This window comes from Hermetia illucens, chromosome 2, assembly GCF_905115235.1.
Source record: "Hermetia illucens chromosome 2, iHerIll2.2.curated.20191125, whole genome shotgun sequence".
Lineage (NCBI taxonomy): Eukaryota > Metazoa > Arthropoda > Insecta > Diptera > Stratiomyidae > Hermetia > Hermetia illucens.
The window spans coordinates 5,251,854-5,276,249 of NC_051850.1; the positions used below are offsets into that span (position 1 = coordinate 5,251,854).

The following is a 24,396-nucleotide window of genomic DNA, read 5'->3' on the forward strand; positions in this document are numbered from 1 at the left end:
AACTCATGTGTTCTTTGACTTCTTTGGTAATTGATAGAGGCCCAAACAATGAATCAAATTCCCTCCCCTCCACATTAGTTTGAAAATGTCAAACCATCTACAACATGAAATAATGATTAAATTAATTAATGAATCAAACAGTGCAATTCAATCTTCCATTCGTTATCAACCAATGTATAATAAGTCACGAGACTGCAATCAAAGCTATTATAGGAACTCTTGATTGAGTCAAAATCTTTTTCACCTCCAAATAACAGAGTTTATCAGTTCCACTGAAATTTCGATTCTCTCCTTATCTGTTTTGTGACTGTACCACGGTACCACCCTTCCCTCCTCATCCATTTTGTGACTGTATGATAAAAACTCAATTCGGTGACCAATAAAAAATACAACTTCAACTTCAGAGCGACTTCCAGGAACAGCGTGGTCAAATGCACTCACAAAATCACAAGCAACTTTATTCTTGAATCATTCAAATGTTCGCTATAACTTAAAAATATACTGAACCCTCCCCTCAACTTTGCTATCTTATCATGATCACCTAATTGGATAATCAATCATCTGAGCAATTTTTAGATTAGTCTCAGAAATGAGTCTGTGACGATAAAATAAGTGGGAAAAATATAGCGCTCGAATCGGTATATGCCATGGAAAATGCAAAGCTGGACACAGGAATGTTAAATGAAAACAAATTGAAAACAGAAACCACTTATCGATTCCTTCTACCGTAACATGGGCTGCATCAATTGATATTATAAGCTAATTGAAATGTGGTATAATTGCCATCTTACCTAATTATAGTTGCAGATACATAGGGATATTGTCAAACACAGAGACATATTCAAAGTTCTAGAAAGTAACCAATAAAAAATATCGCATTCGGACTGGACAAATAATCAGCAAAGTCATAAAACGAATTCAAAGTTTAGCTCAAGAAAAAAAAAATACAGATTTTCAGACCTTTCCAGAAAGATAAAATCTTTTTCAAAGGTGCTGCGAGACTAACATATCAATTTGAATTATAACGATCCTTAATGTAAGCTATCAGGCCTAATATATGGTTGGCGTTCACCCCTTGGACGGGTATAGCGCGTCAACCACACCTACGCGACATCGTTCGCGGTAATCTAAAATACCCTTCAGCTCACCCCCCCCCCCCCCCCCCCCCCCCCCCGACTTTCCGAGACGCTCGCATTCGTCCTCTACTGTTCTGTACCAGATGCTCTTGGGGCGACCTACTCGTCAGCCACCTTGGGAGAGTGGATTCCACTGTTAGGCGTAGCGCGCAATGCACTTGTCGTCCCACCTTAATGTGTGACTTACCCACTGCCACTTCTGTGCCCATCACAGTGCCTACGAGTGGCAGGCCTGTGCGCCGACCAAGTTTTTCGTTTGAGATATTGTCAGTCCAGGGCATTCCACAATTTTTTTTTATATCCCTCGCTTATAGGCATTTGAACGGACTTCCACTTAGTAGTTCCTTTATTATGAGCGTTTTCATCACTACAAATTCGGCCTCCGGAGGGAAGAGAGATCATCGGGAAGATAGTAGTGGATGTAAGTGAAATTAAGTAAATTAATGGCGCAAATGAAAAGCGTCAGCGCTGGCAAACATATGTTCCCCAATAGCAGTCATCATTGGAATTTCTCGAAGTACCATTCGGCTTCAAGTTGAATTTTAAACCGTATTTGCAGGATGTTATGCATAGAGCATTTACCATTAGCTTAACACTAGCGAAAATAATACTACCAAAAACAGAGATGGCCCAGAACATTGCTGGTTTCTGCATTCAGCTCCTTCGAAAGTTGCAGAAAATTTCGAGCTGCTCATCGACTAAGCAACATCTACTGATCAATAACTCGTATGAGGCAGCATGTACCATTACCATTACCAGGACTGATTCCAATAGGTATTCTCGTCAATGAAGCAAGTTAATAGGATGATATGCAACAAGGGAACACGGAAAAAATTGAGTGAACAAGATCGTTGTCTGCATGGCAAATAGCTTAGTAGATCACTTCCTGGAAGCAAATACAAAGTAAATCATCATAATGACAACCATGGGAAGCAGATTGTTAGAACAAGCCGAAATTAAAAGTAAGCGCACCCAAGAAATAACCACAAACAGTGCCCAGTAATTCGGAAGCAACTTAACATCATCATCATCAACAGCGCAATAACCGGTATCCGGTCTAGGCCTCCCTTAATAAGGAGCCGGGATGTCTGGTTTTGCGACGAAGTCCACCAATTCGATATCCCTAAAAGCTATCTGACCTCCTGGCTTACGCCATCGCTCCATCTTAGGCAGGATCTGCCTCGTCTTCTTTTTGTACCATAGATATTGCCCTTATAGACTTTCCAGGTGGGATCATCCTCATCCATACGGATTAAGTGACCCGCCCACCGTAACCTATTGAGCCGGGTTTTACCCACAACCGGACGGTCATGGTATCGCTCATAGATTTCGTCATTGTGTAGGCTACGGAATCGTCCATCCTCATGTAGGGGGCCAAAAATTCTTCGGAGGATTCTTCTCTCGAACACGGCCAAGAGTTCGCAATTTTTCTTGCTAAGAACCCAAGTTTCCGAGGAATACATGAGGACTGGCAAGATCATAGTCTTGTACAGTATAAGGGTGAGACGTTTCGAGCGGAACAGTTTTTGTAAGCTAAAATAGACCCTGTTAGCTGACAACAACCGTGGGCGGATTTCATCATCCGCAACTAAAGTCCCGCGTAAATGGCCTATGAAGTAAGCGGAAAGAATGAATAAGTAGCCATATGTGTATGCATGAGGGATAGGCAAAGTTTTAAGGGATTTTGGAGAACTCCTGTCCAAAGATCTACCGGCATCGTCCATTGAAATTTATCAGCGCATTCTAACCTTAAAATGGAAGTGTCAGCCTACTGTCATAGTTGACTTTCATAGTGAATGCAGGGTACTGACCACTTGACCACTTGACCACTTGAGAGAAAACGAAAATTCACATCGAGTTCTGGGAGCTCTCCTCGTGAAGAGGTGTTAACTACAAATAGCATAAAGGCTTAGAGTAGGCCTAACCAGGGCAGAAGAGATAGAGTAGATAGCTAAATATGAATGGCTATTCCAGGAAGCATAATTACCTTTGTGGTGTGCCGTTTTGATGTCACAAGTTCTTTAGATCGTGACCGCTGTGAGCGACACAAGGAGACTGAAGAAATCTAGTTCAATAGGGCTACCACGATTCTCGTACTAAGTCAAAACTTCGAACAGATACCAACTGAGTCGCTTATGATTCGACTTTCAGTTATATAGGGTAGGCACCTTCCAAAAAATTGGAACTACAGTAGCCGTTCGAAAATTTGAGCTGAACGCACCAATTACTGGATTTCGGTAACGATAAGTCGTCGGACTACCAATTCAATAATTCTGTTTAACACATTCCTTCGAGCTAGTTCCGCCTTAACTAGCCTGCAAGTCAGGGAATTCCTTGTATTTAAGGGAGGGCAGAGTAAGAACGATTCCGATTCCTTCATCTGTCCATTTATCAGCGCTCCTCAGCATCTCTCTGACGACTGTTGCCTGGAGAGATATCGTAAAGTTGCTGACGAATTTCATCCCAACTTTCACAATGAAAAAATCTGATCGGCGTCATCAACCAGCCCATTGTAGAACACAGCGTGGGAATCGTGTCTTCCCAATGTTGTGCTTAAAAGCTAGATAAACACCGAAGTTGCGAGTAAGCCGCGCTATTTATCTGCCTCTTGACTCGTTTAGCCAACAGAGTTGGCAGTCATTTAGTGGTGTTCACTAGCGACTATCTCCTTTCACCTTCTTCTCTCGGATTTGTAAAAAGTTTTAAATTTCTTGGGCAGGAGGGTAATGACCACCACCAAAGCGATCCTCCGCGGTATAGAACAGAACGGACTGCGTTGCATTTATGAAAAGACGTCTCCTGCTATTAGTAGAACCTCCAACGTTTGCCATCAGCACATTAAAGGACGAAACTCCAGCTAAGGCTCTGTCCGCTGTTGCATTGATTTACTCAAAAAAATTCATCTTCGAGTCGAGCGTCAATCCAATGTACTTAGCCGTTGGTTTTGACTCTCTAATCATCTCGCCAATCGACACAGGGCGCAGGGTCGGGATTGTCTTTTTTTAGTCAGCCCCCAGCCCCCCCTGTGAAGTATAGACAATCGATGCCTCATTCAAATACCCTGAAATTGAAATCCCGCTTGCCCGACCGAACCCGAGTGCTGTTGCGAATATTTAATAATCCCGGATGCCATGTGGCTAATAAGTTTATTCAAGCAGAAATCGGAATGGGAGGCCTAGATTTCACATAAGCGCACCACAGTGATTGTTTTTAAGTTTTTGGGTTGGGTAGTTTCTGAAAATGAGTCCAGTCTCACTTTAGTTGTGCACCAAAAATTGAAACTCCACAAAAAAGATATTATTAAGTTTTTTGACAGATATTCGGCGAAATAGTCGTCAACAACTGAGCAAAGTGAAACAAAAGCTGTTGAGAAGAACGATTTCAACACATACACGTACAGAACAACGCCAACCCCCATCCTACAACACGAACAGACGCTCGCAAAAATTGAATCAATCAATTCCCGTTTGGTCTGTTAGTTGTTCCAAGTGACTACCACCCCTTCCCGTTCATGTGCCCCTTCCTTCGCGATAGACTTTTCACTAAAGTTGGCCAAAACAAAACCTACGAAATTATATTCCGACGGAATCCATTCAAGGCACCAAAAATAAAAGAAGGTAATCCAAAATAACGGCAATTAAGCTTATGGGACATCTCGTGAATGTAAGGAAAGTATAAAATTGAAGTATAGTATTTATAAAAACATTTGAGCGAAAGACAAGAAGGTTACAGATAAGAGATTCATCTCCCGGCGCATTTCTTGAAATTGTATGGTGGAAAGAAGTCATTGCGCATTTTTGATCTTTTCGGGAAATTATTAAAGGCAGCATTCGTGAATAAAGGGACATAAATTAGCCAGTGAAATAGCGTAGCACTAAGTTTTTTTTCTTCGGAAAATAAAGGCATTGTCCCTTATATTAAACTAGCAGCTTCTCGGGCCTGGGAAATAAAGTCATTCAAAGCATTGCCAAAATTTACGCCTAAAAATATTGACAAATAAATTAATTCAAATTAGATCTCTCGGATTGATTCTTGCAATACGAATTACGAAAAACGTTTATTTCAACCATAATAGTGTTGAGTAGATAGCAAATCGTGCTGACGATTACATTTTAAACTTAAACTAAAGAAACTGAAAACCGTAAAGAAGATTAAATTTAAAAGAAAAGATTATCTTTCCGGAAAACCATATATCTGCATCATAAGATATAGGTAAACCTACTAAAGTAGACAATAAGCCCGGGTCAAAAAAATGCAACCAATTGCATGCTCCAATGTGCATGACGGACCCAAATGAGTCAGAAACGCAATTTATCAATTGCAAGCGCTTTCCACAGAGACGAGCCAAATTCATGGCAAGCAAAAGTTGGAAATATTGTGCCACGACACTGCCAAATTAGATATGATACTTTGCCGAGAATTTCAAACGACGCCCAGCTCTATATCCAAGTTCATTCACTGAAAACTCTAGGCCTTTTTCGGAAAATTAAAAAAAATTATCATAATAAACTCTTGTGTAAAGGTTGTTCGTGTGAAAGTTGCGAGAAAAACATGTTCAATGCCCACTTTCTCAACCTTGTACTTGGCATTCGGTAATAAGATACTACCAAAGCAAGATGTTTTGGGGCGAAGGTTAATGAACTACTAACTTCTGAATTCCCGGAATTCCCAATCTGATTTTCGGCCTAAATTCATCGTTTATAACCAATCGCCTTTAAAACTATCTCTTTGATTCAAGCTGCCCCCAAACAACTCCAATTTAAATATTCTTCAACTGGAACTGAGCCTCCTCCTGAGGCCCCCTCAAATTCAGCGCATCTGAGTAATAGTATCTTTGTCAAAAATCGGCAACATCTCTGAATGAATCAACCAATCTCAACCAAGCGAAAATACAACCCGAAACCCACATTAAAGTAAACAAGAAGATATGAATACTACAATGAAAAAATTAACCGGTCTTCAGACGATTGACGTCATAACTACGTCTGATTCAATTAACTGAGTTAAACCACGTCATCGATGTACAGAGAAGAGTGTGGGTTATTTTGGTCATACAAAAGCAGGAAAGTAGTGAGGAAGGTATTTCATTGATTTGCCCATTATAGTCTTACATGGAAAGTGCAACCTCAGCAAACATGACTAATGGGACTATTCCGTAGAAGGGAGGGCTGACTTTTAGTCACACTTCGACTAATAAGTCGATTATTTGATTATCCTGTGGGATCGAATCGTAAGAAGGAAACAGACACAAAACCTTCCAATCTTTTTGTTATTCTATTACAAGAGTTGTGTGATCTTTCTGATAACTCTTGACCATTTATAAGAATAAAATAATCAACAAAATATTACTACAGAATAAGACTGAGTCCTCTTGTTATCAACCGACTACTCAATTCGAAAACATCAAATTTCCCATGAAATGTTATTTTCTCAAATTTTTTTTTAGATTAAAACTCCACAGAACTTAGTAATCGACTCATATCTTATCATACGGAAAGAACGTGCCTACTGAAGCCATAACTGCCGAAGAACATCTACTGTTTTTCCTAGTGTCTGACACTGAATAATAATTTATTGTAGCCTCCGCATGGTCAATAAATATTATATAATCAACTTCGCTGGAGAATTCGACTCTTCATTTAATTGTATTTGCTTATGTTGACCTTCAAGCGGACGATGCACGCAATGAAATTAAATTTGTCGCATTAGAGGTATCGTACCTATAAAAGCGATGAGGCGATAATGATGTCAGTTGAGTTTAGTTTAATTGATAGAAAAAGGCCTGAACCCCGAATTTTCCAGTGGAATGTAGCACGGTTATGAATTTTTCATAGTGACGGGTTCAAGGTTTGTAGGGTAGCGATGATCATTAGTTCCCTATTTGAACCCAAAAAACCGTTTATTGTCCCATTAGCCCTTGATACACGGGCGTGTGTAGCTGGAGCTAAAGGGGTTTGGGAATTATCTTTCCAATTGGGGCATTTGCCTAGTGAATACGAAGCTAAATATATAAATAATGAACTACACATACTACAGTTAGCGAGGATCGACTCAATAAATGAATCGCAATGAAACTCCACGGAAATCAACATTCCACCAGGAGAAGATCATGACCCGTGATCGTCTTGAGCGCTTCCAGCACAACAGAGAAATGCCGTTAATCAATCGACAAAGTCCACCGGAAAATGCAGCGCATGTATACAAGGAGAACGATACCTCTGCCCGATAATGCTCGGCCACACATCACACAACCTTTCGCTCACCAAATGCAACCTTTTCGAGCACCTCGACAACTCCCTTCGCGGGAAAACCTTCAAAACCCTCGACAATCCCGACAATACCATGTAGCTGGAATCCAATCCCCGATAAAAATTTTGAATTTTATGAGCAAGACCGTATCACTCCGATAATAATTAAATATAATAATTCCCATGAGTTAGTGTAGTCCATGTAACGTCGATGCTTAAAATGATCCTTCTACTTCCCAATTCTTTAAAACAATCCTAAACGAAATGTCAAAAAATCCTAATCCTTGTCAAAATTATTCGAAAAACTGCTTGTAAGATGACTCCTGACTCCTCCTCCTCCTGACTTTTGAATAGATCCAACGAGATACCCAACATCACTTTAGATTCCGTAGACAGGTAAGCAAATATCAGTAATCATTCCCAGGAGCCCACGATGTCATGAACTCCGGAAATCTTGGCTACTGTGGGAAGAGTAAAGGGAGCAGAATCCAGTCGGTTCAGATTTTCAAGGCCAGTCACTAGAGTTTACTCTTTATGGTGTCCAAAGAAGTGTTTAGCTAGTGTTCGCAGCCAGTACCCCGTCCAAAGAGCCATAAATCAATACGCATTTGCATGCGTCTGGCCCAAAAGTCTTCGGGACCGTGTTTTGTTAGAGAGATGTTAAATCCTCCTCGATTTGGCGCAAGTGATGAGCCTTCGCCATCTGAAATCAATGACTGTCAAGTAGTGCGAGTAGATTCCACCTTTCGCAGTAGAGGTTCACAAACTATTACCTTAGTAAGTAATGTGATATCAAATCGCTTTTAGAAAAAGATGAAATTATAAAGTGATATCACAAACATCACCTTGCATCATCTTAATCGTATATATGATGTCATATCAACCTTAAATATTATTAGCCCATAATACCAAATATTACTTATTACTCCAATAATTTGGTATGCATTTATTACATTCAGGATGTAAAGGATACGACAGCACCAAATAAGTATCATTGAAGAAGGAGTGAACCTTTCATACAAGAGGAGAAAAAAAACAAAAGATCCCACAAGGATATAAGGTAATAGATAGTACAATATTTTCACATCACAAGAACAGGGAATCGTGAATTTCGCGAATGAGCATTACTTTACTTAGATGTTATCTTTGCTTGGCATAATTAAAGTTTGCCTATTACACTCGCAATTAAAATCACCTTTTCACATCAAAGCCGGCCAAGGGAACCGATTCGCAACTGATAGTCGATATCGGCACTCGATAGTCGCCTTGGCCGCTTGTACTAGAAAATATTACGTAGACCAACGCCATTTATTCTAACCCGTAATCTTAAAATTATAACTAAAAGCCACTCCCATATACGAAATCATTTTCTAGCTCAAAGACAGCCCGAAGCCAACCTAACGCAAGCCCAAAGCCAACCCGAAAACAGTCCAAAAACTAACACAAAGCCAACCCAAACCAATGTAAAGCAAGCTAAATGCCAACCCCAAAAGCAGTCCGAAGCTAATCTAAAGCAAGCACAAAGATAACACAGAAAACAGCCCAAAGGTCACCCGAAAACAGTCCAAAAGGCAACCAGTCCAAAGCCGACCTAAAGCAAGCCCAAATCCAACCTAAAACAAATCCGAAGCCAGTACAAAAGTCAGCCCGATGCCAGCCTGTAGCCAACCTAAAGTTAAGTCCAAAACCAGCCCTATACTCGACGTCGGCATTGATAACTGCCGCCGCGACTTGAACTACGAAGAGCGTTAATTTTCGATGTTGCTATATTACAACATCACTTTTGTATTGAACATACTTTAAGGTGATATCACTTTTGTAATATAACATATATCACCTACCCATTTCTATTTCGAAGTCACCAGCAGAATGCTGATTGAGTCCAGCGAGAGACTGTCAAGAGCAAAGTTCCGCTTGATGAGTCCGTCGGCTCGCTCGCTCCCCCCTTTGTCCGCATGACCGAGAACTCAAAGGAGGTTGACCTTGAGCATGCTCTCCAGTCGGTTCAGCCCGTCTGTATACTGCATCATCAGTTTCGAGGATACCACCGTTGAATACAAAGCCTTAGTGACCGCTTAGCTATTATTCAAAATGACTATATTACTTAGAACTCGGATTATGCTCCAGGCATCGACAAAGCTCCAATATCGATAGTACCTCCCCTCCACAGACTATCTTTGACCCGTCATATCATCACAACCTAGCAACACGTCCCTGGTGCTCCAGTCCGCTTTAGTTGAAAAGCTACGCGAAATTTCTCTTGAAGCTCCGCTTGCGTGTGACATAATCTATAGGGAATGTACAGAGTTCGCGAGCCACTAAGATTTTGCTTTGGCCATAGGTCTTCGCTATCTAACATTTGGATCCACTACAGCGTATTCAAGGTGGAGGTGCGAGAGGAGGAGATTCACATTGAATCCTATTAACATTCGATGGATTGCACTCCTTGGTCAACGTCTGCCCCACACAATAAAACCATAGGATGGCAGGAATCATGGTTGGGTATATCCAAAGAACCATCCTCGACCGAAAACATCCTTTCGAAGGCCCTCTTGCAGGCGTCAAAAGTTATACACGCCTTCTTAACACAGTCAACTTAGGATCGTCGATCACATCTAGATAATTTACATTGGAGGAAAAAGCCAATCTTTGTCCATTTAACCGTGGGAGGAGAAATTTAGGTGCCCTTGTTTTGGTGATAAATACGAAGGTGGTCTGATAAGTCCGTGACTTTTCGAATTTCTCACACAGTAATGCCAATACTACTCCCGTCAACTGACTGAACAATCGAAGGTTGAAAGTGCGTGATTTGACTGAGGCTGCAGACAACTCAGCTGAGCAGGTGTATCACATTTTGCATGAACATTTTGGTTTGAAAAAACTGTCCTCGCGAAGGATACCACAAACACAACCGTGTGACCATTTCAAAGGAGTGTTTGAGGATATTCATCCGCAATCCAATTGTTGCGCCTTTCCGCTCCCGTAGATAAGACATAGATCCATCACACCACGCCAAAGGCCAAGTCGAATGAATAGGTCATCGTTGAATTAAACGATTATTTTGAGAGTCTTGAAGAATCTGATTGTTTTGAAGAAATTAAACAATTAGAGACACGCTGGAGTAAATATATCGAGCTAAGATTATGTAGAAAAAAAAAAAGATTTTTGCTGAAAAAAAAGTTTATCAGTCCCAGATTTATCAATCTAGGGTCGTAGCATCAGCTCTCTTTGCTTTAAATTTATGGCGAGTCCGCATCTTGCAGTCAACACGTGTATCTTTTCCACCGCGCCCTCCATGGTTTTACCCATAAAGGAGGAAAATATCATCAAGTCGTCGGCATACGTCACTACCTTTACCTTGCTCCTGTCCAATATCCATCGAATATCATCCATCACTATCAAACAGAGCACCGGAAGAATGACACCACCCTGGGGCGCCCCTTTGCTCAGAACTCTGGTCATGTGGATACCTCCAGATCAGAGTGGCTTTTAGCATAGATGCTATCCCACCTCTCCAATCACATTCTCTTTAGAGTCCCCTTGATAGCTAGCGATCGTCTAATGTGCTAATTCCCGCATGAAGAACGGTTTCTGTGGATTTGTATTTGAGGTAGGCGTCCATGATCTTCCTGGATATCCAGGACGTATTCTAGGGTCATTAACACGAAAGAGATAAGACTGATTGGTCAAAAGTCCTTCGTGAACTCATGGTCGTGTCTGTCCACTTTCTGCATGAAAACCACGCGCATGTCTCTCCATGAGAGTGGAACGTATCCAAACGAAATACAGCTCCGATGAATCACTACAAACCACGGTACAACCCTTTCTTCCCTTTTTCCAGAGCATGACTAGCATTATGCCGTCTGGGTCCACTGATTTTATCCTCGATAATTACATAGCACAGGCGTTCGACAAACTTTAGCTGGAAGCGCTGAACGCTCGACAGTTTCGTGTAAATTACGTTTAGTGACAAAAAATGTTGAGCCCCCCCTTAAATTCAACACAAAATGGCACCAATTATCATATGTAAACGGATTTAGAGACTCACATTCTCACAACATTTCGTACCAATATCTTCAGTCGTCTCAGAGCAAACAGACAGACAGACAGGCAGAGTTTGAACCGATTTTAATAAGATTTTGTTCCACAAAGAACCATAAGAAACCCTCTCGACTAACTTGGACGGACTATTATCATTATACCCTTATGGTCGACTATTCAGGTTCAAATACAATGGATAATATTCGGGCTACTACAGCATCGGAGCTAAAGTTTTCCAGGGAAACCTGCTCGGACCAATTCTGTATCTCCTTTACACGTCAGACTTACTTTCCTTCATATATTTGCTCATATTAACGTTTGCGATGAGACGGAAATTTTGAACTCCAATGTAGAACTCAGAATTGCGTCTCGCAATCTAGAAGAATACCTGGAGCATGTAAAGAGATCGCTTAAAAACTAGAAACTAAAAGTGCATGAGAGGAATCCGTTGGGTCTTCACCTGCGAAATATTTAACGACTGCATCCCCTCCCACCGCTCTACCCACCTTCGACCCCGATAAAATCGTAGTCAGAATTGCCCTGGGAACGCCACCTACATCAATATAATAACGAGGGCTGTTCACAGTATAGCATTGTCATCTGAGCTTCAGATCGAAAATACAGCGACCACTACGGTACCGGAACAAGGGCTACGAAATCGGAACCTGACAGGTGCGCGCCCTCTTCAGAACTGAAATATTGTCAGAACATACATTTTACAACTGCCCAAAGAATATGCACTAGAAGAATACGAGGCACGAAATGAACACCTAATTTTCAATCTATTTGCACTAAAAACCTAAACCAGAACAGAGTGGAAAACTAGATAGGCAAACGTCCCAGTTCTCTATTTTCAAAAAACAATTTCACAAACACTTCCCCCTATGCCAACTCTGTGTATCTATAAGGGCTTATGTTGCTCTGAAACTAGAACAAAGAAAATCTGATTAGCATCCAAAAGAAAAGACTAATCTTGACATGAATTAGAAATTCTAATGAGATAACCAATTCTGGGTGAAGTAACCTGAAACTGCCTTTCGGTATGAATCAATATTTTGCTCAGACATTATGACTAACATTGTTATTTTTGAATGATGTCCAAAGCAAAACAAGTGCAGTCCTTATCGATAAAATTGGCTATTGTTTGGTAATTGCTCTGTTAGTTTATTTGATAAGGCTCTGTCTATCAATCATCACTGATATTGAGATCAAATTATTCATCCGCAATAGCAAGCGTTTAATTACTACCAAATTTCTAATGAATCTTTTTAGCTTAACAATGAACTCTTTCGACAATCTTATTCTACTATAACAGAATTCAATTTTTGACCTAGAAAATTCCACACTTTTCAAGTGTGTTCAACTCAAAAGACAACCGACTAATAGTGAACACTGTGAAATTGTTTATGCTATTTAGCAATTCAATTCGCTATCTAATGCGTTCAGTATCTGAAAAGATGCTCAAATTTCAACAATTACAAATTTATGATGATTGAGGAGAAAAAATGTCCTTATCTACAGCAGCCATGATTCATTTTTTATCTAAATTGAAACCATTGAAGAATCATCATTTTGTTTAGCATAAGACCATGCAGCCACGTGATTCAAAACCTGTTTCAACGGTTATAACTTAAAAAAAGTCGTTAGACATTGGGATTAACACATTAATATTTCTATCTGCGTCGTTTTGTTCGTTGTTTTGATTCCGTATTTCAAGGAACCTGATGAATGTTGTAGAACCAGTTTTTGTCTGAGACGTGATCGATGCTAGTAAACTTCCCACAAAAAGATAGATTAATAGAAGTAATCATGGAATAGTTAGAAATACGCATATGCACTTGGAAGATCAGTAGGAAAAGAGTTCAAAATAGGTTCTTTCTTTTACAGTATCTTTTCTAAAATAATCCGGCAAAATTATAAAAGAATTCAACTCTTGCAAATAAATGCGTTCTAAATGTTTTGTCTCTTTCTAACAAATACCGATCAAATTGCTGGGGGACTGCATTCCAAACTGACAAAAAGATCAGTCGTGTTACATCCGCATGAAAGGTCACTTTTCAGATTTGAATTCCAGGGTGGGTCATGCATTTGTATATTTATGCCTCCTCCTGCTCATAAATCACTGCGAGTATGTAAATTATCATCATCATGAAGAGTAGCCTCGCAATAATTAATTAACCAATTATCTGGCAATAAAATATACAATATCTTAGATGATTGCATAAGTTTTACGGATTTGATGACTGAATTTGTGCAGATTGGTGGAGCAAAACAACACTCCGAGAAGCTAGCTAGACTCAATACTGGTATTGCCCTGCAAGGGATACTGTACCGTCAGATATGCATCCGTAAGGCCAAACCATTTCACATAAGCTATAATGAAACGACGGAAGGAGCTAAATGCACAGCTCGAGTAGGAAAGATTAGTTTTTTTTATGTGAAGAAATTGGCCAAAAACGTTGAAAACCGCACTTCAAATTGTACTATCTTCTAAATGGATGTCAGCTCCTAAAAATAGGACATGTGTTAGATAAGTCTCCAATTCATTAGTGTGAGTGTCAAGCGTGTTCTTAAGATAGTTTCAATCTTAAGGTGGAAAGTACAAACTATCATCTCGCCTTTCCTATTCCCCACTATAGGGTCCATTATAAAAGTAATGCCGATTTACCGAGAAAAATAGATAGATTCATCCGATTGGTGCAGACGGTTAAAATTCTTTAAAATAGTCTCCTCCCGCGGAGACGATTCTGTCACGCCTGGAAACCACTCTGAAACTCCTCGACTGGAATGCCTCTCGGGAACCTTGTAACTTAAGCTTGAGTGTTCTCCACCAACTCCCAGTGCTTTCCCTTCAGCTCTTTTTCCAGTCCAGTTCCAGGGGTCACAAAAAAACCCACATGGAGCCAAGTCAGGGCTGTAAGGAGGCTGGGCAACACGGAGGAAGCCCGTGTGGCTATGGGCATTGTGGTGGTGGAGCTGGAAAACGTCTTTGATGTTAGGCCTGACGCGTGCGACCCGTCGTTTCAGTGTCTTAAGCACCTCCAGGTAAAAGGCTGCGTTGACAGTTTGTCCTTGTGATATAAACTCAAAATGGACGATTCTTATGACGTCGAAGAAGACAACCAGCATTGTTTTAACGCGAGACTTGCTCATGTGCTCTTTTTTGGGTTTGGGAGAAGATTGTGTGTGCCACTCGGAGGTCTGCTGTTTGGATTCTAAAGCGTACTCAAACATCCAGGATTCGTCTCCGCTTAGAGTGGAGTTGAAAAACTCTGAATCAGTTAAAACCAATTGTAATAATTCTTTACTGCGCAAAATTCGAACTTTTCTTTTCTCCTCCGTCAACTCAAGCACAAGCTTTGCACAAACTTTTCGTATTTGCAAATCGTCCGCCACTATCCCATGTACCACGAATGTCGAAAAGCCCAGGGTGTCAGCGGTTACCTGGATACTTAACCGACGGTCTAGACCCAAAGCTTCGGGCGCAGTGGCACAATCGCAAAACACTTCACGCAAGGACACGTAACCCTCCTACTGCTCAGAAAAGGCACATTTGAAAGGGCAGAACCCCTTCCACAATTTCCGACTGGCCTTTCATAATGCCAATTAACCAAATCGTCCCCCGACAAGGATCCTCGATTGTGAAGAAACGCAGCAATGTGATGAAATAACAGCAGTATTGCGAGTTTCTAAGAACCACCAACGCAGAACAACGGGAGCATGGTTGTAAAGACGAACTGCTAGCTCTGACGTCACGCGAGAAGAGAGATAAATCCCTTGTTCCGCACTCTCGCTTGCATGCTCAGGCTCAAACGGAATATGATACTTTTTAAGGTTTGTGTAAAACAAAACCTTATTAAAATCGGTTTACTGTGTCTGTCTGTCTGTCCGTCACACGCATTTTTCTCGGAGACTGTAGCAGTGATTGACACCGAATTTATTGGCAAGGTGGGAACTATGAACGCTCACGCATCCAGTGAATTACATCCTGTTACGTCCAATTTAAGGGGAGGTCCCCATACATACAAAAGAGGAGTGCAAACTTTGTTTTCACCAAATATAGTCATGTGGGGTATCAAATGAAAGGTCTCGATTAGTACTTTCCGAAGTTGGTCTTAGTTTTGACATTTGTCGGAAAGGCTGAGAGTTTTGGGGGGTCGAAAGTGATCATTTATTTAACGGGACCATTCTCAGAAACTCCCTAACCGAAAAATCTGAAAAAAATCAGAAGGCTGCCACTATATAGTGCCTAAGCTCCGAAATACCCTCTATACCGAAAAGTTCACACTCAAATGTCTTTATAAAAGAAACACACTAAACCTTTTATACCTGAAGCGTCCAGCTTCCGGTTTCCCAACTTGTTTGTATCTGTTGTAGTTTAAATTCTTCGCATTTGCGGATAATATTAAACTCAGAACCATATAAGGTTGACTCTCTCGCAGTTTTTCCACGATCGGTGCAACCCCATATCAAACGCGGATATCCTCTATTGTCTTTTACAGTCAGCCAACACTCAGAACTATAGAGAGCGGCAGACGGACGACATTGCGGTAAATTTTAGATAGAAGACATTCACTGATACGTCGATCACAAAGAACACCAGTTGTGGAGTACTCCTTCATCCAGGTTGCGTTCATGCGTGAAGCAATTTCATTATGCAGTTCTCCATTAGCTGATAGCGTTGACCCGAGATATTTAAATCGCTCAATTCTGGGCAGATCACTACCATTGACAGAACTGAGCGATTTAAACATCTCGAGTTAATGCTATCAGCCAATGGAGAACTGCGTCATGATCCTCATATAGGAAAACACAAAACCTTTTATACTTGAAGTGTCAGTCAAGCTTCCGGTTTCCCGACTTGTTTTTTAATTGCACGCCATTTTGTTGTTGCTGTTTCATTTTTAAAATTTTCTTTCATTCATTCATTCTCAAAAATAGGCCTTTTTTGCGTCTACTTGCTGTTTAAGGGTGCTTCCAGCATGAATATTGTTGCTGGATTCAGATCAAGTGGCATTTGGCCATTTAATCGTGGCATTTTTTCGGAAGATGATTTCATGCCGGCATTTGTAACTGATCAACCGAACGAGGACGAAGCTGATCAAGAGGGTGACCCATCAAATACCCAACAAGAGGCTGCTCCATTAAATGTCCCTCAAGAGGCTGGCCCATTGAATGTCCACCAAGAAGTTGGTCCTTCGAATGCCCACCGAAAAACTCGTCCTTCAAGTGCCTACCAACAGGCTGATTCATCAAATGCAAGAGGCTGACCTATCGTATGCCGATCAAGTCTCGATTGAAAACATTCGGCCATCTCCAAAAGCTCAACTGCGCAAATCATCGAATCGAGGCAGGAAGCGACGTACAGCTGCACTTCTTCCGGATTCTGTGATGTTAGAGTCACCACGAGAGGAGCAGGCCGCTGTAGTTAAAAAAAAGATCAGAAAAGCAGCAAAACAACAGAGACCTATAGAAAAAGAGAAGCGGAAGGAATCAAAAACAAAAATTCGCCAAAGCGAAAACGTGGTGGTCCTAGAGCTAACCAAGAACACTCCGACGACGACGAAGACACCGAAGAAGTCATCCGCAAGTACAAAACCAGACCCTATTTATACAGAAAATTCCCTATTAGGATATTAACAAATAATGAAACAATCCAAATAAAAATTTAATCAGTATCCCTCATCTCAGGCTGCTTTCCACAAAACCAATAAATTTCTGCAAATTTCTCGGAAATCAGCAAAATTATATCTTTTTTGCCCCTGTCCCTGCCCTTGTCAACAATTACATATGATTCTCATCTCCCTCCGAAAACGTCCATCAACACATTGACTAACTTCATCACCTCAAAGCGCACCCATATCGATCCAAATTGCAACTCATACATTCGAAACAATCTACAAAACCCTACCATCAACCAAACATACTCGTACAGCCATAGTGCAGTCAATGAGGAAGGTCAATTTTTCAAAAGCAAAACTACATCTGTACACAAGTAGCGAGTGCAATAGTATAGTGAACGCCACAAAAGCCGACATAAAGTGAGAATCGACTCGAAATACGGTTGACGTACAACAGGCGGTTCCATAGCATATGGTTAGCTCATAAGAATTCAATGCAGGGGAATAAATTCAACGTCCCGGTTGGGTTCTTATTGTATGGTGAATGGGTAGTTGAGGTAGAGAAGGCTCTTTGTGTTTTTATATAGAGGGAAGGAAGGTGCTCAAAACAGGGGAATTGATTACAGTCTGAGCTAGGAGGATATGATCTTTACATTTTTGGAATGTTTGGTGAGAATCCTTTCTTTTTTTAGGAAATGAAAATATATTTTTTGATCAATTGAGATAATGTTCGAACCAAAGGTTCAGTCTGAGTGTAATTATGCGGTGTTTCCAGCGATTAATTATTTGGAATAATAAAAAATTTGCTTTTTCTTATTCGCTAGTGTTGATATTTTTATTTTTGCAAACACTGATACTTCGGGAACCACTTGTTCCCTTCATCAGTACTAACAAGACTTGTTAGAAAAAAACGAGTTTTTTATTATTTCAAACAAAGGTTGAGTTTGTTTAATGAAGTTTTAGGTTCCAATTCAATTTCGGTGTTGGAATATAATGGGATCAACGAAAGTGTCTAGATTAATGCTGTCCCTCATGGACATTTAGGCCCCATCTGTGATGTGTATTAGTTGACGCTAGTTCCAGACTTCGATAAATCAAAATGTAAGTCTCAATCTGTGAGTCTAGCTAGCAACCGCAGACTGTATTTCACCTTCCACTTATCGCAAGCATTCCCCAGAACCAGCTGAGAGAGAAAACAAACTCATATAGTAACAGCAAAACTGGCAATGATGCATCTGAAAATTTGGCTTCGTCAACTCTATGGTATACACAAGTTTAATTCCACACTCTACGAAACAACTATCAGACATTCAGCCGTTGTCGTTCGTGAACATTCGCAAGCTACTAACCGCTATATCTATCATTTTCCCCAAGAGCACTTGCTGCTCCGCTAGTACGAGCATTAGATTTTTACTAACGTGAAACGTACAATCGAGTCAGTTCTCTAGAGTCACGCGAATATTCAACAACAGAATAAGCAATCGGTAAAGTAAACTAATTTACAATTCGCTCGAAATATCATATAAGTTGGTTGTAGTCAGTTGGAAAGTAGCAAATAAAAAGTTTAAGGTCGCTCATCTCTACGGAATAGAAAGTGTACACCATTATACGTTGGGCTCGGTGTTAAAAAGATTATCTCCCTGATTAAGTGTTGTGCGAATTTGATTAATGAGAGTGTTGTAAGCACCGAATAAGCACGTAATCGGGGAAAAAAACGAAAGCCCATAGTGGAAATTATTGATGCAGGTGTAACTAGTTGCTCTGATATACATAGAAACTGTGTTTTGTTCGTGCATCTAGTGGTGTCATTATTTAGCCAAATGTGCTCATAAAAACAGTGTGAAGTATTTCGGTTGCTTGGCTATTCCGGTGCATGCTAGAAAGCTTCGTTTCAAGTAATAGCGTCCAACTGTTCCGAGAAGAAAACAAGACGCAAATTTTCGATCATCAAAAACTCTTCAAATTATACAACCAATCTATAATAGAAGAAACCATATTAGTTATGATTCAAAGAAATAGAGATGACGACACTTGACAAACCCTTTTTCCATCTAATTTAGAAAGCAATTACTGAAGTTGGAAAAAATCGATAGCCTCAGGTTTTTTTTGCTGTCGTTTTTGGAATGTAGAGTTTCATGGCTGCGCTAGTGTGAAAAGCCATTCAATGAACACTTTTATTTCTGGCCGGCGACAATATTGCATGCCAAATTTATGGAAGATATAGAGATTCGTATACAATCATCGTGGTGTAGGCCCCCCTAGACGTCAGTAAACTACGTCGAGACAATTTGATATTTTGCTATTTGGAAGCCTTAACCATTTTCACATTTTGCTAATTTGATTTTGGGTCGCGTTTTTTGGCTGGGCGTAATTGGAATCGATCGACTTCAGATAATATTGTAGATAGTGTGATGATGATGATGATGATGTATTCATATGAGTCATGAAAATTCCAACGTGAAAAGAAAGAAAAAGCCTCATTAGTAATGTTCAGAAAAAACAGTAAGAAAAGCAACTGAATACATACCAAGAGTTAATAAAGATCCCCTAAATGGAGGACAGTTGGAAACAGGTTTCTTAAATATTTTGTTCTTCCAAGCGCTCCGTAGATACTTTTGAAATGCCAGCGATTGTGCACCGCAGGAAAACGCAATTGGAATTTCAGATACGAAACGACTCGAAAATTCGCCATCGATTTGATGCCTTTGTTTACATTTTTGCTTTGTGAAGCAACTGTGATGGGAAACCGTCGGACTCCCAGGTTTCTTTTCAATCTTAAATAAAAACTGACACGTTTCCATGCAAGCTAAAAGTTGTTATTAACACCGAAACATGGAATTACACAACGAATCAGTGAGCATAGTCATAAGTAAACAAATTGAAGTAAATCTTGCGTTCAGGATAGGCTCATAACGACAAAGGCTCATGATAGCCGCATTCAAAGCTGCAACCGGTTATTATTTTAGAAAAAAGAAGACACCGACGGAAAACCTGATTATTAGCATTCAGACACGAATGTATTTGTCAACGTTAAATTGCTATGAAAACATCATGTGACTGAATTTGTTCAATATACGTAAAAATGACACTAATATCTATTGCAAATGATTCCATATTTGGTGATTTGTACTTGTTAATCGGGAAAAGACTATTTGAACCTGCAAGAAGGCATAATATTAATATTTAAAATGAAAAAATTGAAAACCTGGCATAGTCGACACCCCCAAAACTTGGCATACATTAAAAAATACTCCAAACATGGCTATGAATCTCAATCCCCAATTTCCAGGGACTAAAAACCCCCCAATTTCTAACCTCTACCACGACTCCTCTCTTTCCAGATCGCCGACAACCAAATCAGATTATGGGAAAACACACAATAACAATTGTGTTATTGATAGCTCTCCTATCCATTGCACATCTATCGGACGCCAAGCGTACCCTATCGGGTCGTCGTGGTGGAAGCAGTAGCAGCAGTAGTCGCCGAGGCCACACATACAGTAGCGGACATGTAACCAAACCGACATTCCAACAGCCATCCAACTCACATGCCGATGTCGCTAAATTAAGCTATCCTAACTACAATCAACAACCAAATAGGCCGGCTCAACCTCAAGTGCCCAGTGCACCGGCACCTCAACCGGCCAATACACGACCAATCGGTTGGAATGTTCCACCCAAGCAGGAAGCTCCAGCTGTTGCTGTAAATAAAGCTCCAGTACAATCGGCCGGACCGCCACCACAATATACTCCACATAATGTGCCTGGAGGAGCTAAGACCAATATTAATGAACAACCACCACCATATAGCGCCGTAGGTGGTGCAGGTGTAGCAGGAGGATTAGGTGCTGCTCATGTAGCCCATCAGGCAAGTCATCCGCACCACCGTCACAATAGTACTTCGGGAATGGACAGTGATGCACCTGGACATCACTCTAATCATAGCCTTACGCATGGATCTGTGACTAACCACAATGTTTCGCATCACCACCATATGCATGCTAGTAATAATTTCAATTCCTCCTCCCACCACAATCCGCACCATTTGCATGCAAATAGTACTAGTAACACGTATCCTAGTCAAGGTAACCACAGTGTTGTTTCCTCTCCAATCCACCATTCCAATCATTCCACGCATCATCACAATGGAACACACCATGGGCACCACAATTCCACACACTCCCAACATTCAAATCAAACCCTTGATGGCCACCCCGTTGGCCTAAATTCCACTCATTTCAATGCAACCCATCCGCATAGACATCACCATAATGGTACTCTTCATCATCATCACAATACAACCCAACATCATCACAATTCAACCCACCACCATCACAACTCCACAATGCATCATCACAATTCCACAATGCATCATCACAATTCCACAATGCACCATCACAACTCCACCCACTTACACCATAACTCCACCCATCCTTCCCATAACAACACTAATGGTTATCTCTATCCTGACGCAAATGCACCTCCTGCAATGTATAGCTCGAATTGGGACTCGCCAAACAATAACCCTGCTCGATTTGATAGTAACCAAAACATACCCCAAAACGTTAACCCCATGTATACCAATTATGGCCAACAGCAACCTGTGTATCATCAACCCAATTACGGTCAACCCCAATCGCATGGTATGTATCCCCAACAAACATACCATCCATCAGGCGGATATCCACAAGCTCCACCAAGCTATCCGGGCGGTGCTCCACAAATGTATCCAGCACATGGAGCACCACAAATGTATCCAGTTGGTGGACATCCAGTGAGTACATTCCCAGTTAACAGTCAACCAGTATACCAAGGAGCAGCCATTCAACCTGGATTCTATCCAGCTGGTTCAATGCCGGTTGGTGCAGTCCAAGGATCATCAGGACCAGGATTCGGTAAGTTCAAATAAACGTAAATCTACAAAGAAATAAATTACCATTCATGGTTTTAGGGTCCGGACTTCTTGCTGGTGCTCTTGGAGGTGCCGTTTTGGGACACGTTCTGACCCCATCTGGAAACAGTGGTTCCTCGGATAGTGAAAAGGTGGTCATCATTAATAATCCTCCAGCGCAAGCAGCACCAGCTGCTCCTGCTGCTGCCGCACCTGCCGCTCCAGCTGCAGCTGCACCTGCTGCCGCCGCTCCAGTTGATCCAGCTGCCGCCCCCGCCGCCGCTCCTGCGCCAGCAGCTCCAGGCGTTCCAGCCGTAGTACCACCTGTACTTCCTGGATCTACAGCTCCGATAGCCCCGGTAGCCCCAGTTGCAGATGCTGCTGGCAATGAGACCTCAACCCCAACACCCCTAGCACCATTCCCTAGCGAGATGAACAACACAAATACTCCACCACCAGTTTATGGTCTCATGTGCGTTCCAGTTATGGTCAACGTGACAGATCCAGCCAACCCGGCCAATATAACCATGGTTGAACAAATCGCTTGCTACAATGTAACCCAACCTGCTGCACCCGCACCCCCAGCTCCTCAGCCCGGAGCTCCCGTTCAAGTAGACCAAACTCAGCCACAACCCAATGTAGCCCCGGCTCCAGTCAATGCTCCCCCACCTCCAACTCAGAAGACATCCGAGGCAACTATTTCGGAGAGCGCTAAACTGAATAACGGAGCCTTTGGTATTACTGCGACTTCAGGGGCCACACTACTCTCTACAATAGTGGCTCTAGTTGCTAGCTATTGCTTGCATTAAGGAAATGTACGTACTATCAGACGCTTCTCCTGAGAGTAGAAAGTACTCTTTATCATTTTTCTCGTACACTAAAAATTCCGTATATGTTTAAGCAGCAAGGGAAACTGTAAAATATGTTAACCGTGTGCTTTGAGAGGAGAAGGAAAGCACCATACGTACCTACACATTGTTGCCTTTTTATCTATTGTTTTTGTAATTAAGGTCATTTATTATATGCTCTTAGTTTGTATGTTTTTAATATTATATAAAAAGAAAATCTAATTGAAATATTCTACGAGTATGTAATATTGAATGTGATAATTTTTCAATTACCTCTGAAGATGAGAATCACGAAAATTTTTCGAAAAAAAAAAACAAAGATTACAATTTGTAAACATACACCACACACACACATAATTTATAATGTTTGAATTTTATGAATATTCTCTTTTGAGCAAGCAAAAGATTATTTGAGGAAGTTTTTCTGCGACAAAAATAAGACCAACACATTTAAGGACACTTTATGGTCTCGAAGGCTTATTCCAAAAAAAAACAACCAAATTTTCGTGTGAATATTGTATTGTGTATAAGCTGCTAAAAATTAAAAGAATATTCAAACTTCTCAATGGTATTTTATTAATTAATTGTTGCGATAGGATGGCAAAGGGGAGGACCTACATAGATCAAAAAGGCTTCAATTTCTTTGGAGATCATCTGCGCTTTTACCTTCAGTTTAAGCTTCACCACAAAATACGGATAACTAACCCAAAATATCGACCAAGAAAATCTGAACTCTGAATCTGAATCTTAGAGCTCACCAAATTTCAGGGAGAAAAACATTTTCACTTATTACAACTTTGCAAATAATAGCAGGATTTCCACCAAACTTTCCAGTATTGTGCCCTTTACAAAGTGTGATAGGACTTTAGTTTTAACTTCGGAGCAGACAAGATGGTGTCGTTTGGAAAGAGTGGATCATTAGTCCTAGTCAAAGTTTGAAGTCGATAACACGTTTTGTTTCTGATTTATGCGTGTTTTTCGCAATAACTTTTGGTGGCATCGTCACTCCCCTATGTTTCACCAAGCTTCAAAAATATTATCAGTTTCGAAAAGTACTAACTGAGCCCTTTCATTTGATACCCCAAATGACCACATTCAGCAAAAATATTTACACCCCCTTTCGCATATATGGGGAGCCCCTCAAACTCAACACAAAATGGCACCACTTGCTATATGTAAAGGCACTCACAAACCACACCTTCTCGCCAAATTTCGTGACAATTAGTTTAGCCGTTTACGAGTAAATCGGGCGTAACAGACAACGCAGCCCCAGTGTTGATCATATCCTCAACAAGGCGCTGAAACTGGCAATGAGAATGGCACCAAGCATTTTCGCACAAGTATTCACATACTGTCTAAAAAAAGGATCTTCCCGTGCAGAGTGGAAACTACAAAAACTTGTATTGATCCTGAGGTCAAGTAAGTCGATGGGCAAGCCAACATCCTACAGACCAATCTGTCTTCTGAATACAATAGGCAAGGTCCTCGAACGGATAATATATAACCAGCTATATCCAATAATGTGTGGATCCGGATAGCTAAGTGGTTAGATCACAAGACTGTCGTACGGAAGGTCGCGGTTCAAATCTCACTGGTGGCAGCGGGGTTTGT

At 40.9% G+C, this 24,396-nt stretch overlaps 2 protein-coding genes across 5 annotated transcripts in view; one reads left to right on the forward strand and one right to left on the reverse strand.

Annotated features, from left to right (window-relative positions):
- The window catches only part of LOC119648086 (putative RNA-binding protein Luc7-like 1), a 70,232-nt gene that overhangs the window by 10,602 nt on the left and 35,234 nt on the right, over positions 1 to 24,396 (reverse strand). The window lies entirely within an intron of this gene.
- Positions 18,355 to 23,351, forward strand: LOC119648085 (vegetative cell wall protein gp1-like). 4 transcript variants are annotated; one of them, XM_038049577.1, is made up of 4 exons: positions 18,355 to 18,530; positions 20,388 to 20,914; positions 21,644 to 21,941; positions 21,998 to 23,351. In XM_038049577.1, the coding sequence occupies exons 2-4, from the start codon at positions 20,411 to 20,413 to the stop codon at positions 22,744 to 22,746; spliced, it is 1,551 nt and encodes a 516-aa protein (XP_037905505.1). In that variant the 5' UTR covers positions 18,355 to 18,530; positions 20,388 to 20,410; the 3' UTR covers positions 22,747 to 23,351. The 4 variants fall into 4 exon arrangements, with proteins under 4 accessions (XP_037905505.1, XP_037905504.1, XP_037905503.1 ...); XM_038049576.1 differs by lacking the exon at positions 18,355 to 18,530 and adding an exon at positions 18,905 to 18,941; XM_038049575.1 differs by lacking the exons at positions 18,355 to 18,530; positions 20,388 to 20,914 and adding an exon at positions 20,921 to 21,397 and having other exon boundaries at positions 21,440 to 21,941.

Excerpts from the sequence above, each read along its gene's own strand:
- LOC119648085 (XM_038049574.1), top strand. The coding sequence starts at position 20,954 with ATGGACAGTGATGCACCTGGACATCACTCTAATCATAGCCTTACGCAT. Across the intron at positions 21,942-21,997 it reads ATCATCAGGACCAGGATTCG|GGTCCGGACTTCTTGCTGGT; the intron begins GTAAGTTCAAAT and ends TCATGGTTTTAG.